General features: G+C 49.1%; 1 protein-coding gene across 1 annotated transcript in view; it reads right to left on the minus strand.

Moving 5' to 3' along the window:
• Nucleotides 1–14,633: 14,633 nt before the first annotated feature.
• LOC308171998 (cadherin-18-like) overlaps nucleotides 14,634–17,223 on the minus strand; it is a gene marked incomplete at both ends in the record, with an annotated part of 41,072 nt that continues 38,482 nt past the window's right edge. The window contains 2 exons of the mRNA XM_080546908.1: nucleotides 14,634–15,178; nucleotides 16,215–16,499. Of these exons, the coding sequence (XP_080403034.1) occupies nucleotides 14,634–15,178; nucleotides 16,215–16,499 (830 nt within the window). The remainder of the gene's footprint in view (nucleotides 15,179–16,214; nucleotides 16,500–17,223) is intronic.

Consider the following 17,223-nt stretch of genomic DNA (forward strand, 5'->3'; position numbering starts at 1 on the left):
GTGTATCATAACTGTTTTGATGTTTTAATGAGGGTCGGTTTCCGCCTCTTCAACAGCACCTGTCTAGGAGTGCCCCTGCACCCGTCCCTGGTCGTAATTACCCTCTGGTGTCTGTGGAGAGCTACGCTTCTGTAGTGCTTCATCCACAGCCCTTTAATGACGAGGGCAATTTTATACCTCATTATTTCTTAATACAAGTAGTCATGTTGAACACGAGCATGAAGAATCTCTCAGCCCTTTTGAGCTTCGCCGCACGTGGAATGCAAGCAGTGAAAAAACGCAACAGGGAGTACGCGTGCGTGTGAGCGTGCGCGTGTGCATGCACATTCCTCACATCTGTGTGTGTGTGTGTGTGTGTGCGTGCTGTACGAGCTCATCAATGTTTGATCCCCCAATCTGTTTAATGTTAGGCGGGATCAAATGTGTGTGACATTCTACAAATCAGCCATGGGGAACTTCTGTCGTTTCACCCTAACTAATCAATCTCCACGCTAAAGGAAGGCACATACTGCAGAAGGCAAGGTTAGGCAGAGAGGAAGGAGAGACATTCCTCATGGATGAACAGCAGTCATTTAGTAGCCTAGTCACAGAGTGGGTGTGTGTGCGTGCGTGCGTGCGTGTGTGTGTGTGAGCGTGTGTGTACGTGCATCCTCAGGCTAATGAGCACAGCGCATTTAGAAGTCTGGAATAACCATGACTCACCACCTGGCCTTAGTGGGAGTGAATACTGAGTAAAGTATTTGTCCTTCTTTGATTTCAGCCAATCACAGAACTGCGAGGCGTGGCTCCGAATGCAGGTGCACAACCACTGGGGGGGAGGTGTTGGGGAAGATGATTGGTTTGTAGCCGGTTAAGCCAATCGCTGTGCAGATTGTACCGGCCCTTGTGTTGGGAGTGAAGGCCAAGTGCGCCGTGTTGGGCCACCAGACATTTACATTTAAGACATTTCATACCTTTAAGCAGACGCCTTTATCCAAAGCGACTTACAACCGGTACATTTTGTCTAAGTAAGTGAATCATCTATACATCAGATACATCATCATAAGAAAAACAAATCCATGCCAGGGCCAGGGGGCATTGGCAGACCTTCTGAGCAGTGGGTGGAAGTGTCTGGGAACGAGATGTGGAGAGGAGCGCCGTAGCCTAGGTTGTTGCTCCAAAGTGAAGCGAGTCCAGTAAACAGAAATTCAAACAAAAAAAGTCCCAAGTGTAAACAGAATTAAAAACATGGAGGACTCTATCAATTCAGACCAGGACAGCAAGGCCAATACATATTTGGTACCGTAGTACAAGTTTGTAAACAAACAGTGCCTGTGAGCTTGGTTATTGAGTTCTCTCCCTATGCGCTGTCTACGTGCTGTTATGGGGGCCCGCGAGTGAAAAACAACCTTTTAAAGTCAAGAAAATGTGTTGGTTGTTACTCCGAAACATACATTTTTAGCAATTCCCCTATTTATAACAAAATATGTCTCTTTTAAAAAGCAACTGAATACTTGCCTTAATAAGACAACCCATTATATTATTGTTTTCTATTATTTGTATTAATTTATTTAAATGTCGATATTGTCGGCCCACACAGTATCTCATTATTCCTATGCTTTTTAAATTATTATTGCCATTTCATAAAAATGCTCACATACCTGTTGCATGGGGGTGGGTTTGGGGAGGAGGGGATTTTTTGCTTAGGGTCACATAATAGGTTAAGTTGGCCCTGGTCATACAGTAATTAAACTGATGGAATCTTATGCAACAATGACCAGAGCTGGTAGCATCAGAAAGGCTGGATCATAGGCTTAATGGAATTATACAAGATGAAAAAAAGCAAATGTTACAGAAATAATTGTGTTTACTAATTAAGTGTCAGTCTCTTGAATGCCAATTAAGATAACATTAGTTGTTAAGTCTAAATTCCACTTCATGGATTCAAGATTTCTGGAGAGAGACAGAGAGACATAGAGACATATATACAGAGAGACAGAGAGACATAGAGACATAGAGACAGAGAGACATACAGACACAGAGAGACAGAGAGACACAGAGACAGAGAGACACAAAGACAGAGAGACATACAGACATCGAGAGACATAGAGACAGAGAGACATACAGACACAGAGAGACAGAGAGACATAGAGACAGAGAGACATACAGACACAGAGAGACATACAGACACAGAGAGACAGAGAGACAGAGAGACATACAGACACAGAGAGACAGAGAGACAGAGAGACATACAGCCACAGAGAGACAGAGAGACATACAGACACAGAGAGACAGAGAGACAGAGAGACATACAGACACAGAGAGACAGAGAGACAGAGAGACATACAGACACAGAGAGACACAGAGACATACAGACATACTGTTTGGCTAATCCATGGGAGGGTATTTGATTGGGAGTTTATTTTATTGTTTGATTCATTTGATTGGGTAAAAGTATGCATGCAGAGAGTGATTGGCTTAGATAGAAATGGGGGCGGGCTTAATGGAGGTAATCTGGGTGGCAGGGAATCGGAATGACAGTGTGAAGAGAGATGGGAGTTGGTAAGGAGTTCTGTATGATTGTGTAGCTTGTTAAATCTTTTTCTGTTAGTTTGTTCACTGTTTATTTACATGTACTGATATCAATGTGTTGTGTTTAGTTTTACAATCTGTTTAATAGATGAAGAAGGAAATCAAACCGAATTGTGTCAGTCTCATCATTTCACCCGTACTGCCGGAGCAAGCAGAGGATTCGCCATCAGCTAACTAGAGGGAGAGCTGAACAATTGTAAAACACCCGCTGACGACCGCAGGAGGACGGACCGTCAGTTAGCTAAGGAATACAAGCCCGGTTGGACGCAACAGAAGCTCCGGGAGGACAAGGATCCATTCACCGGAGATAAGAGCAAGCTAAAGCCTGGTCAGGTTAGTGACGGAGCCGCGGCGCCCGCAACTGTAGCTAACTAGCCACTTGCTAGCCAGCGTAGCATTAGCAAACTAAGCTAGCGTTAGCCCTGTTGTTGCAATAGCGCAGCAGGCACGCGGTAGAGCTTATAGCACTCAAAGCTACAGCTAACTAGGCCGGCAACGGAGCCGTGGCACCCGCGACCGTAGCTAACTAGCCACTTGCTAGCCAGCGTAGCATTAGCAAACTAAGCTAGCGTTAGCCCTGTTGTCGCAATAGCGCACAGGCACGCGGTAGAGCTTATAGCACTCAAAGCTACAGCTAGCTAGGCAGGCAAGGAGTGAAACAATCCACGGCTAGCTTCAACTGTTTAACCCAACTGCAAGAATCCACAGCCAGCTAGGCTAACCTACAAGACCCACCAAGAAAGGAATTGCGAGCTAATAGCAGCTACCCAGAGAGCTACCCACACCCAGCACTCTTCCCTGTGACTCTATTGACTGTTTGCATTAAAATAGGTTTGTGTGTACCTGGGTATTAAGTCGTCGGGGGGAGGAAAATCCTCTCCCACTTTATTATTTTATTTTTAGCAGTATCCCTGGGATGACCCCACGGTGAACCTGGTTCCGCTGCCGAAGACTAGTTAAGGAAGTGCAGGGACCAGCGCAAATCAGCTCAGGGAGTCAGAGAGGGCTGAAGATATACGATAGAAAGACGAAACAGGTACACACAGGTTATTTCTGAGTCACAGGCAGAATGGAGGCACTAAAGACCGAAAGGGAAAAGTTGGCAGTCACTTTTGAGAGAGGATATCGCCACATCATCAGGTCAGTGGCATTGATGGGCGAAGATGACATGAAACGCGAGTGGATAGCGCTCCTGTCAAATGCGAAAGACCTAAACTCTGCAGACGACAATTATGAGGAAGGTTTGAAGGCCAAAGCAAGTCAGGAACCTGAGACAGGTAACAGTCAGCTTCTTCAAGACATCACCAATGCCGCTGAGGAGAGAGCTCAGAAGGTTGAACAGGTCGGTCACGTCTTAAAGGCCAACATGTGGACAAGGTTCGCGGGAGTCGAACTTTCATCCACAATTAGACGAGCAGAAAGGAGTCACGAAGGCGCGAAGAGGATCAGTCTAGGGGAGGCAACCCACGACGTTTGTAAAGAACGAAGCACACTCACAGATAACCTCATCATCAAAGCGCGAAGTCTGCTATCAAGCTGGGGGGAGTGGATCCCTGTAGTTGAGGCGTGCAACACGAGAAAGTCACTAGAGGAGCTGGAGGACAAAAGGGATGAACTTTGGGAAACGTTTGTGACTGAATTTGGAAGAGTTGAGAAGGAGAATACTGACAAAATGGCCGACAAGGCCGCCGCAGCAAAGCAAATGGCCACCGACGCTCTCGCCGAAGATGAGAGGAAAAGGGCCGACGCTCTCGCCGAAGATGAGAGGAAAAGGGCCGACGTTCTCGCCGAAGAAGAGGCCAAAGATCGAGCGACGAATAGAGAAAGGGCCGACGCTCTCGCCGAAGATGAGAGGAAAAGGGCCGACGTTCTCGCCGAAGATGAGAGGAAAAGGGCCGACGTTCTCGCCGAAGAAGAGGCCAAAGATCGAGCGACGAATAGAGAAAGGGCCGACGTTCTCGCCGAAGAAGAGGCCAAAGATCGAGCGGCAAATAGAGAAAATAAAGAAGCCATTGCCAAGCTGGAAAGGAAAGCCGCTGAGGCAAGACTGAAGTCAGCTGATAGCGTGGCCGAGTTTGAGAAGGAGACAGCGAAGGTGAAATTGGGGGCCGAAGAAGAGATCGCTGAGGCAAGGCAGAAGGCGGCCGTGATTGAGTTGAAGGCAGCAGAAATAGCCGCTCAAGAGCGCGCCAAACTACTGGAGGCTCAGCGGGAAGCATGGGAACAAGCCCGGGAGGCAGGGCTGGAGAGCGCCACATATGGAGGCAACCGCACTAGAGCCAAGATCAAACTCCCTCCAACAAGGCTGCCCGTGTTCAGCGGGTGTATGAGAGATTTTCATCGCTGGCGGAAAGATTGGGAGAGCCTGCAGCAGCAGGGAGACCCATCGGGGTCGCCAGAGGTGAAGAAACTCCACCTCCTCGAGAGCATAGACCGAAAGGTTTTCGAGGAGCTCAAACTCTCGAGCTACCGCTCAGCGGAAGACGTATTCACAGCTTTGGAGAATCGGTTTGGAGACAAGGCAACCATCGCGCTGCAAATTATTGAGGAATTGGAAAGAATACCAGCGGTAAAAGGAAACCAGCCGAGGAAAGCGATCGACCTTATTCAGGCAGTGGAAAGAGCCCTCATGGACCTGACAGACTTAGGAGAAGTGGGCGCTATGAAGAACCCACTTGTACTTAGGGCCATCGAGAGCAAACTGCCAGATCGTGTGCAGGAAGGCTGGTTTGCTTTTGTAACCAAACCCAAAAACCAAGTCGCCCCAGACAAGCGGTTCGATGCTCTTCTTCTGTTTCTGAAAAGGCAGGAAAAAATCCTCGAGGGGATGGATCGAATCCGAGGCTCCACGGAGACCTCTGGGGGAACACCGGAGAGGCCAGTCAGATGGGAGAAGAGGGCATTCACGAGGGCCATGGAGAGAGACTCATCGGAAAGAAGAGAAGAGTGTGACATCTGTGGAAGCGATCAGCACGGTGGCAAAATATTCTTCTGCCAAAAGTTCAAGAGTGTCAGTCTGGCAGAGAAACGAGCCATAGTAAGGCAAAGCAAAGCCTGTCAGAAATGTTTGGGCATGCACGGCGCCGACGGGGAGTGTAGTAACCGGTACCTGTGCAGAGTGTGCAAGCGGGATGAAGGAAGGGCAAGTCATCACTACCTTCTGTGTCCCGAATGGAGTGAGGGGAAGAGGACAGGGCCAGGGTTCGCTGACAAGCAACGAGAATTCCTGGATTCTTTGGGACTCAACCCTGAACAGGAGAGGAGGGCGAAGGCATTCACCAGTAAGGCTTCGATGACGCTGAGCGCGGGCGCAGAAGGCGGAAGTCTCTTCGCAGAGGATGGGCCAGAGGAACATCCAGTACTAATGATGATATTGACAGTCAAAACAGAAGATGGATATGACCTGGGAACTCTCATAGACCTCGCCTCCGACACAAATTATATCACCAACCGGGCCGCCGATCGGCTCCGACTGGAGCGGAAGCAAGTAACACTGACTGTGCATGGAGTCGGTGGAATGAAGGTCAAGGTCAAGACTAATAAGTACCTGCTAAAGGTCAGGGCGTGGAGCAACAACAGATGGAGTCCCCACGAGATGGTATGTTACGGGCTCGACACAATCGCTCGTGCAGACAAGGTCATCAGTCCAGAGCGACTCTGTAAGTTTTTCCCTGGGGTCGAGAAGGAAGAGCTGGTCCGACCTAAGGAAATCGAGCTCTTGATCAGCCACCGAGAGGGACGACTCGCTCCACGGTGGAGAAGAGGGACGGGAGACTTAGTGCTGTGGGACGGGCCTCTGGGGAAGACCGTGGGAGGAACGCACCCAGACCTGTTTGAAAGTTGGGAAAGATCCGCACACAACTCCCAGACGCACTTTGCGCGTTCTCTGAGAACGGAGGCAGTAAGATTTGAGGAGATCCCCTGCAAGACGCCCAGCGCAAAAGAAGAGGATGGAGACCAGAAGCCGCAAGGTCATGAAAAGACCGGGAGAACAGCTGCAAGCAGCAAAGAGGTCCTCGAGTGGTGGAGCTGGGATAGCATCAGCGCCGCGTGCGAGCCAAAGTGTGGAGGGTGTCGCTGCGGAAATTGTCAGCCGGGCGGGAAAGAGATGACTCTCGCAGGGGAAAAGAAGATCAAAACCTACGCAATTACCCGCGTCAACATCGGGGACAAGCCAGCCGGATGCATCGCCCAGCTGGCCATGAGGAAGACGGCAAGGCTGCCAGAGGTCGCCCACCTAAAAGAAGAGCGGAGAGCACTTGAGGAGGACACCTATGTAGACGACATTCTAGCGTCTCATGGCGACAGGAGAGAGCTGAGGAGCATCACGGAGGGAATCGAGAGGACGCTCAACGCTGGAGGTTTCGCTCCGGAACCACGGATCCAGTCGGGTCAAAGTGGGAGGAGCAAAGAGGGCAAGCCTGCAGAAACGAGGGCCAATGTGGAGCCAGAGTCAGAGGTGTTGGTGCTGCCTGATCAGCTGAGCGAGGAAACATCCAGGGGAGTGGCTGTAAGGCTGGTCGAGTCAAAGGCCAAATTGACGCCGATAACTCAGAAAGGGGATGTCGTTAAATCCGAACTGTGTGGGGCCGTAATCGCATCCAGGCTTAAGGGCTTTTGGGAGAAGCAAGGTCGACTGGGCGTGGAGAGATGGTTTCATTTCCTGGACAGCCAGACCGTCATGGGGGCCATTCAAAAGGACCAAACATTCTACGCGAACAGGATCGGAGAGATCCAAAGGGCTGGACCTACTGACGACTGGTGGTGGATCCCCGGAGATCTAAATGTCTCAGACCTCGTCACACGAGGCTGCCCGCCGGAAAGCATGGGAGAAGGCTCGACCTGGCAGAATGGTCCGGAGTTCCTGGCGTGGGCAGTGGAGAAGTGGCCCATGAAATCCGCGGCGGAGGTGGCTGCAAGTGCTCGAGACAGCGTGAGCATGCTGCAACGGAAAGCGTTCACTGCAGCTGTAACACGCGCTCAGGCGAGGAAGGGGCTGGACCCGAAATGCGGCATTGAGGAGGAAGCAAATGCAAAGGGGACATCCACACCGGTTGGGAGTTCCAGGGACCCCGAGCATGAGAGGGAGAGGCTCTGGGGCGCTGCTCTCATGGACCTGATTGAGCCAGAACGCTTCAGTGAGATAGGCAGGCTCATTCGGGTAGTTGGGTGGGTCCGGCGAGCTGTTAGGCAGTGGTTGGTTTGCAGGAGGGCTCCAGAAGACGCAAAGTGGGAGGCTACACGCCCGAGGGAGACAAGAAGCGGAGTTAGCCTCGGCGTCCAGGAGCTGAACGCAGCTTTCCGCGACCTGTGTCTGGCTGCACAGGATGGAACAGAGTTTCCTAAAACGACTTGGGACGGACTGGTAGTTGAGAGGGTCGAAGGGCCGGGGCTGCTGGTGTGTTCCGGAGGAATCCAGGAGGCGAAGGAGGTGGGAATCCCACTTGTCCCCTACACTGCATGGATCAGCACTCTGTTGGCAGGGGAGGCCCATGGGGCGAGCCACGAGGGGTTGGCTGGCACCCTATTGAAGATGCGCAAGAAGGCGTGGGTGATTCAGGACGAGGAAGGAGCGAGGGCCACGATCTCTTCCCAACGCTCGACCGAGACGTTGGGCGGGTGGTCGTGCTGCTTCCCGTGGAGGAGCAGTAGAAAATAACTGTATTAAAGAGAGGGAAAGTTGTGGTCCATTTAGGCACAAAGGACCAATGGACCAAGTGGGAGGTGTTTGGCTAATCCATGGGAGGGTATTTGATTGGGAGTTTATTTTATTGTTTGATTCATTTGATTGGGTAAAAGTATGCATGCAGAGAGTGATTGGCTTAGATAGAAATGGGGGCGGGCTTAATGGAGGTAATCTGGGTGGCAGGGAATCGGAATGACAGTGTGAAGAGAGATGGGAGTTGGTAAGGAGTTCTGTATGATTGTGTAGCTTGTTAAATCTTTTTAGACATACAGACAGAGAGACAGAGAGACATACAGACATGCAGACACAGAGAGACAGAGAGACAGAGAGACATACAGACATACAGACAGAGAGACAGAGAGACAGAGAGACATACAGACAGAGAGACAGAGAGACAGAGAGACAGAGAGACATGCAGACACAGAGAGACAGAGAGACATACAGACATACAGACATACAGACTCAGAGAGACAGAGAGACAGAGAGACTGCTAAATGGCAAAATTAGAGAGACATAGAGACATACAGACACAGAGAGACAGAGAGACATACAGACATACAGACACAGAGAGACATACAGACATACAGACATACAGACACAGAGAGAGAGAGGATTAGGCTTATCTCTCCCATTTAGATGGACATAAGCAAAATAAATAACATTTGATTTGTTTCTCATATGTGTTTTTGTGGTCCTTCCGACAGTAATGAATAACACAATACACACAATGCCTGACCCTTGGATGACTATTACATCTACGCTTAAATAATTTCCATTAGGCGTTCACCAACGAACTTCAAAGTAAAATGGACACAGTAATTGCTGTGTTTACGTTGATTTTGTCTGTGAAAAGGAAACTGGACAAGGAATCAAATTTTGTGTGGCCACAAAGATGCTATTTATGGCTCATGGTTTGTCGTTTATAGCGTTTAAACGTCCTCCTGAAGATAGAAATGCAATTACATGGTAATGTATTATTCATAATTTCACTGTGGACCATAATGGCTCAGAGCAGGGTGATTATCTTGCTGGGGTCACTGTTGTTTTGAAAAGACTAAGTATACCAAATCCCCCCTAATTACTCCTTGTATGAATAAAGCAGAGCCGTAATATGAATTCTACAGAATAGCAGGCGTGTGCATTTTCTGTGAAGGGTATGACAAGATGTCTGCGTTATATTCGTTCCATCTAATTGTATTCAAATAAGTGATAGAACCACGATTTACGTATTCTATTTTCATTTCAATATTAATATCAATATGAAAAAAAACATGATATAAAACGTCACTCAATGAAATTGATGTTTGAGGTTAATATCATTCCGGAGTAATGTGCATCATAAGAAAATGAAACTATGATTAATTAGAAAATGAAACTATGATTAATTTATTATCTGCTTGTAAGAAATAGTTTGGTGTCATTTAAATGATAGTCCTGGCCATCCCCTTTATTAAGGGCATTAAAGGGTGTTTTTATGATATTTATGATATTATTTATCTAGATCTGGTCTTGCAGGGTTGGATTCAACTGGAGTGGGAAACTTTTCACAACTGATTTATGAATCCCAGGAAAGGCATTAAACGTTAGACACCAAATCATTGTAAGGGTTATGCCAGAGACAGACATTCTCAGTATAGAGTATTTTGGTTATGGCGAGAACCACTCAGAGACTCACCCTTCACTCCTCACCTTTAAATCCCACCTCAAAACCTACCTGTTCTCCCATGCTTACAGCCTCCCCTACCCCTAGCCATCTCCCCCAACCCTGCCACCCCCCTGGACACGCATACAACCTCCCCTACCCCTACCCATCTCCCCTAACCCTGCCACCCCCCTGGACACGCATACAACCTCCCCTACCCCTAGCCATCTCTCCCAACCCTGCCACCTCCCCCCCCCCCCTGGACACGCATACAACCTCCCCAACCCCTACCCATCTCCCCTAACCCTGCCACCCCCCTGGACATGCATACAACCTCCCCTACCCCTACCCATCTCCCCTAACCCTGCCACCCCCCCTCCCCCCCTGACATGTATACAGCCTCCCCTACCCCCTAACCATCTCCCCTGTCCCTACCACCCCCCCCTCCCCGTCCGTTAACTCTGTGTTCTATGTGCCCATGTTATCTGTTGCTTGTTGTTTCTGTGTTTTCCGTTTCTCCCATATTGTCAGCGTCTTTGAGCCTCGGAAAAGCGCTATATACATTTAATGAATTATTATTATTATTATTATTATTATTATTATTATTATTCAAGAAAGTACAATAATGTCTACCATTGTGATCCCGAAGTCTCCACATTTAGCTCATAGAGTTTCACTTCGCTTGCCTGACAGACTGAATAAGTTATCACAGCTTCACAACGTTTACCTCAAAAATCAGGTCACAGCAGGGGAGGCTGGTTCATTAGGGGCAATTGGACAATGCCCCACCAAAGGGAGAAGAGAGAGATTTTTTTCCTATGACTTCTAGACAGTGTTGCTTCTGAATATCATAGTCCAATCAGCTAGTGTTCTGTGGAGTATAGTCCAATCAGCTAGTGTTCTGTGGAGTATATCATAGTCCAATCAGCTAGTGTTCTGTGGAGTATGTTCCAATCAGCTTCAAGTCCCGCCCCTTTCAGGGCAACTTTCAATCTACTCGAAATTGCACTAGGCTGTTCTCGTAGACTTGCATGTAAAATCTATTTTGGTAACTTCAGGCCATTCTGTCATTTGTCTATGGGGTTTTGGGACATGCACAAAGAATCGTACGTGCTTACGTCATGTCATACGGCCGGCGTAGCTTTCAGATCACGTTCGTTCACCTGCTTCACCATGGCTATGGCGGCTAGTAATGTTTGCTTCGTGTTTTTATTTGTTTTGTTCGTTTTGTGTTTTGTGTAATATGTCTATTGGCAACATTCTACTGCTGGTCTTAATTATCAGCGACCGTCTCCGCTGCCGTGCGACCAACACGCAGGGGGAATATGGAACTATTCATACAGCAAACCACTACCGGACTTTGTAAACAAATTGAACAAATGGATTAGAAGGAGGCATCTTTTGTTCCCAACTTGATGATATTGCAACTGGACCTATTACCGAAGTCAAACTTGTGTAAGTAAGTGAATCATCTGTCCTTCAGTCATGATAGGAAAACCAAATCGATGCTGGGAGAAGGAATGGCAGACTGTATTCTGATTGTATCTTCTATGCTCTTTGTATGTTTCTATGCTCTTTGTATGTTTCTATGCTCTTTGTATGTGTCTTGGTGTAGGAGAAACGTAGGACCACGTTGGAAACAAGTGTTTCGGTACACGTTGACGTGTAGAAACTGTAGAGAGAAAATTGTAGAAATTGTAGAGAAAACTGGGGGGGTAGAGGTGATGAAGAGGTCTGTACAGGGGGGGGTAGAGGGGATGGAGAGGTCTGTACAGGGGGGTAGAGGGGATGAAGAGGTCTGTACAGGGGGGTAGAGTGGATGAAGAGGTCTGTACAGGGGGGGTAGAGGGGATGAAGAGGTCTGTACAGGGGAGTAGAGGGGATGAAGAGGTCTGTACAGGGGATGAAGAGGTCTGTACAGAGGGGTAGAGGGGATGAAGAGGTCTGTACAGAGGGGTAGAGGGGATGAAGAGGTCTGTACAGGGGGGTAGAGGGGATGAAGAGGTCTGTACAGGGGGGTAGAGGGTATGAAGAGGTCTGTACAGGGGGGTAGAGGGGATGAAGAGGTCTGTACAGGGGGGTAGAGGTGATGAAGAGGTCTGTACAGGGGGGTAGAGGGTATGAAGAGGTCTGTACAGGGGGGTAGAGGGGATGAAGAGGTCTGTACAGGGGGGTAGAGGGGATGAAGAGGTCTGTACAGGGGGGTAGAGGGGATGAAGAGGTCTGTACAGGGGGGGTAGAGGGGATGAAGAGGTCTGTACAGGGGGGTAGAGGGGATGAAGAGGTCTGTACAGGGGATGAAGAGGTCTGTACAGAGGGGTAGAGGGGATGAAGAGGTCTGTACAGAGGGGTAGAGGGGATGAAGAGGTCTGTACAGGGGGGTAGAGGGGATGAAGAGGTCTGTACAGGGGGGTAGAGGGTATGAAGAGGTCTGTACAGGGGGGTAGAGGGTATGAAGAGGTCTGTACAGGGGGGTAGAGGGGATGAAGAGGTCTGTAGAGGAGGGTAGAGGGGATGGAGAGGTCTGTAGAGGAGGGTAGAGGGGATGGAGAGGTCTGTACAGGGGGGGTAGAGGGGATGAAGAGGTCTGTACAGGGGGGTAGAGGGGATGAAGAGGTCTGTAGAGGAGGGTAGAGGGGATAAAGAGGTCTGTAGAGGAGGGTAGAGGGGATGAAGAGGTCTGTACAGGGGGTAGAGGGGATGGAGAGGTCTGTACAGGGGGTAGAGGGGATGGAGAGGTCTGTACAGGGGGGTAGAGGGGATGGAGAGGTCTGTAGAGGTGGGTAGAGGGGATGGAGAGGTCTGTAGAGGTGGGTAGAGGGGATGAAGAGGTCTGTAGAGGTGGGTAGAGGGGATGAAAAGGTCTGTACAGGGGGGTAGAGGGGATGAAGAGGTCTGTACAGGGGGGTAGAGGGGATGGCGAGGTCTGTACAGGGGGGTAGAGCTATTCTCATGCTAAAATTGACTGTAAATCCAGATTTTAAAGTTGATATTCTTCCCCGTGGAGCATGCCCCCATAACCTGTGCCCCACCCAAACATTTTAGCACCAGCCGCCACTGGGTCACAGTTACTTGCGAACTTACTTATTGTTAGCTGTCATCATTGATAATTGTTGAAGAGTAACATATTTTTCCCAGCTGGACGCTACAGAGCTTTGTGGAAAAAAGTTGGAGTGAACACAGACAAGATAACGATGGCCGACGCGACCCATTAGAAGCCAATTATCATCCACCAATAGGGTAGTTGTTACCCAATTAAAAACTCCCCGTGCTCTTGCTGAGGCGCAGTCACGCTGTTTTGGGAATGTAAATTAAGATAGGGAAAAAATAAGCTTCAAAAAACAGTGTCTGGTTATACGTTCAGACTGAGGACTCAGCCAGCATCTGGAGCTGGTAAGATACTTACCATCCTTGCTAAAAAGGTAGATGCTAAATGGGATCCTTCGGATCATGACCCTAATCAGAGTAGGCTGTTGGAGGTAGAAATCAAAGGACGGGCTCATTGTAATGCACGGAACGGAATGAGGAACGGTATCAAACACACACACAGATGAGCCAAAACATTATGACCACCTGCCAGTCGTTGTCAACGGTCAGTGGTCATAATGGCTGCGTTCGTAAATTCGCTCTGGAAATCCGATCAGCACTCATGGAATGCCTCTTGTCCAATCAAATTACTTGGTATACAATAAAGTATAATTTTTTTTAAAAAAAAATAATACTTGGTCCGTTTATGATGTTGAACCCAGTGTGCGCTCCGCCTCTCTCAGAGCGAATTTACGAACACAGCCAATGTTATATAGCTCATCGGTGTACTGTACATTCCTTATTCTATTCCATGCATTACAATGAGCCCGTCCTTTGATTTCTACCTCTACTAGCCTCCCCTGACCCTAATCGCACCCCTAACCCTAACCGTTTTAAACCTCAAACTCAGTGTGGTGACGTCAGAATCTGGCCATCCCAGTTAGCACGTTCACGTACTATTGAGGTATCAGATGCAGAATGAATACTCAATGTATAGAATCATGTATAGGATGTAGGACCAGGTCAGTGGCCTTGCGGTCAGTGTGAGCCCTAAGATTGGGAGGTCGTGAGTTCGATCCCCGGGCGAGTCATACCAAAGACTATAAAAATGGTACCCGATGCCTCCCTGCTTGGCAGTCAGCATTAAGGGTTGCGTTGGGGGTAAGACCCTGCGACATACCAGCCTCATGTCCAGGCGGTGTACTTGTACTTCAAGCCGCCTCACGCTACGGAAACAGGAGCCCCTAAGGGTCATTAGGCTCAAGAACCATCGGTTCTCAAGGCTTACTTACTCTACTATTATAGGGTGTAGGAACGTGCTTACCACAGTGGTACCCTGGACGGATCGCACACAACTTCAGAGGAAATGAACACCAGGAAACATGACACAAGACTTTCAGTGATCACTTATCTGAAACCATTGGACTTTATTGATCAATAAAAAATATACGTACACTAGGGAAAATAGTCTCCTCTTTTCTTTTGTTCATTTTTTTTTGTATTTTTAACCAGCGTCATCAATGTACTTTTAATTTCATTGATTTTCTCAAAAATCTTGATACTCTCCTCCATGTGTAGAGTCCAGTGAAAAAGACAGATAATCCACAACAAAACAGAACAACTTGTACAACTCATAGACCTTTTACTCAGCATGGATAGTAAGTAAACAGGACGGAGGGGGAGGGTGACATTTAGTCAGCCAGGCCACTATGGGCTCTGTTCTGCTGTCCCAGGCTCTCCAAACAGCCTAGCCAGGGTGTGTCCTTCCACCTCCCACTCCTCTAGGTCCTCGATAGTCAGTTCAGGCAGTGCCGTGGCCAGCCCTAGGGAGCTGATGGACCCCGTCAAGGACCCGCGGCCCTCGTACGCGTACGTCTGCAGGGAGTCGTAGGGCGGACCTTTGGTGTCCCTGTCCGCCGCCATCACCCTCTGTCTGATGACGTCGTGGATCATCTCCTCGCCGTCCAGCACCAGGGAGGTCAGGCTCCGCCCGGGCCCGCACGCCACCAGCCACCCCTCGGACCCCAGCCTCACCCCGAGCCCCTCCAGCTCCGCCTCCCGCCGCCGGAGCCGCCTCTGTTCCGCGGCCTCGGGGTTGCGCAGCGCGGCGATGTCGAAGGCCTCCGTGTCCTCCTCCCCGCCCCCCTCGTCGTCGTAGGTGACCACGTTCTCGCGGACGTCCTCCTCGGAGAGGATCAGCGGCTCTTTCTTCCCCTTCTTACTCCGCAGGATGACGAAGAGAACCACGATGGCTGCGGAGAGGGAGAGACGGGGGGGGGGGGGGAAGAAGGGGAGGGAGGTAGAGAGAGAGAGAGAGGTTGCGAGGGAGGAAGACTGAGACGGAGAGAGAAACTGTGGGAGGGAGGCGGGTGGGAACGACTCTATTTATTTTCTTTCGTCGGAGAAACAGAATTACAATACACTCTGCTTCTCCCGACCACGGTACAACATGACTACACAAGGAAGACGAGCAAGGTGGCACCGCATGGCCGACGGCTAAACCAGAGCTTGTCTGTTACATTGAGTTTAATACAGAGTAAATAGCTTGTCTCCCAGCAGTCATAGCTTCCACAAACCGCTGTCTATCATGTGTTCTTCAGAACGCCAGGGGGGTCGGAGAGAGAGAGAGGGAGATGCCAAGATATGGTGTCGCATAGAATGCGGCAGATCCAGGATCGGAACACCCCCCCCCTGCAGCGAGGGACAATGTGTGGCTAGAAGTCGTTAGCTGTAACCTAGACCAATCTTCAGCTGCATGGGTCCAATTGTAGCTACAGGAGTGGTGGGTCTCCGTACGCCCTCTAAACACTCCATTCTCCCATGGAAGCCACTTAGGAGAGAGACCTGAAAGAGCAGAGACTGCTATGGCCCTCCAGCTGTAGGAGTCAGTGTAGCAGCACGCACGCACATTAGCCGCACACACGCAAATGCATATACACACACACACACATGGACAGACACACACACACACAAACACATAAACACACACACACAAATGCATAAACACATACCATGCACACACACTCACTCACACATACATACACACACACACACACACACACGCACACACACACACACACACACACATACACACGTACACACATACACACATACACACATACACACGCACACATGCACACATACACACATACACACGCACACACACACATGCACACATACACAAATACACACACACACACACATACATACACACACACACACACACAGACACACACACACACACACACACACACTCACACACACACACACACAACCACCCTCTCTTACCCAGCAGTATGACTATACAGAGCAGTATAGCTATGAAAGCCCCGGTGCTGAGTCCTGCAGTGGAGAGGAAGGCTTCGGCTCGACAGGCTCGGACCCTGTTGCCTCCCCCGCCTCCACCGCCGCCGCCGCCGCCGCCCCTCAGACACACACACACCCTCAGCGTCAGGGTGGTGGTGCTGCTCAGGACGGGCTCTCCTCCGTCCCACAGCACCACGGGGAGATGGTACGCCTCCTGCTCCGCTCGGCTGAACTGGCGCCGCCGCGCTACGATGCTCGCCGTGTTGTCTGGAACGACAGTTGGAACGACAGTTGACAGTTGTTAAAATCTCGCCGGAGATGTTGTGTTGTGTTGTTTTTTTTTTCTCTTTTTTTCTATCAAAGGATGTTGGAAAAATGTTGTGTTGTGTTTGGAAGAGGATGGGAATAGGGTTTCATGAAATAGTCATGGATGTTCCCCCGACTGTTTTTCCCGCGAAAACTCAATAACAAAGTGGAAGCGAACCGGGCGTATATGTTTCATCTGTACATATTTAATTGAGATTCCGATTCCCTGTGAATCTGTCCTCAAAGAGGAACTACCCTGACAGAAAAACAGTAGCAGTTCTTACAATTCTTTCTTACAATGTTCTTACAATTTCTCTACAGAGCATACGTCTGTACAAATTCTATAGTGATTTGCCCTGCTACAGTATGCATTTTGTATGGTGTACACAGGCTGCATAATTTTCTCTTTTATACATTCAAAGGGACATCTCTTAGTGGTACACACATTTGGGGAATTATTTTTTAAATGAATGACATACTGACATTGATTTGTGAAGATTATGACTTAGATGTGCCTAATGAGCCTCATAGCCTCAGATAGTGCTGCTTGCATTCTCCAGACATTATTAACACTCTCTCCAGCTCTCCTCTCCAACCATGCTGTGCTACATCCAAGCCCACACACACCAGTGTTAATTAGCATCCCTTTTTTGGAGTTAGTCTTAGTCATATTGACTGAAACAGC

The sequence above is a fragment of the Nansenia antarctica genome (genome assembly GCF_963989245.1).
Source record: "Nansenia antarctica genome assembly, chromosome: 16".
Classification (NCBI taxonomy): Eukaryota; Metazoa; Chordata; class Actinopteri; order Argentiniformes; family Microstomatidae; genus Nansenia; species Nansenia antarctica.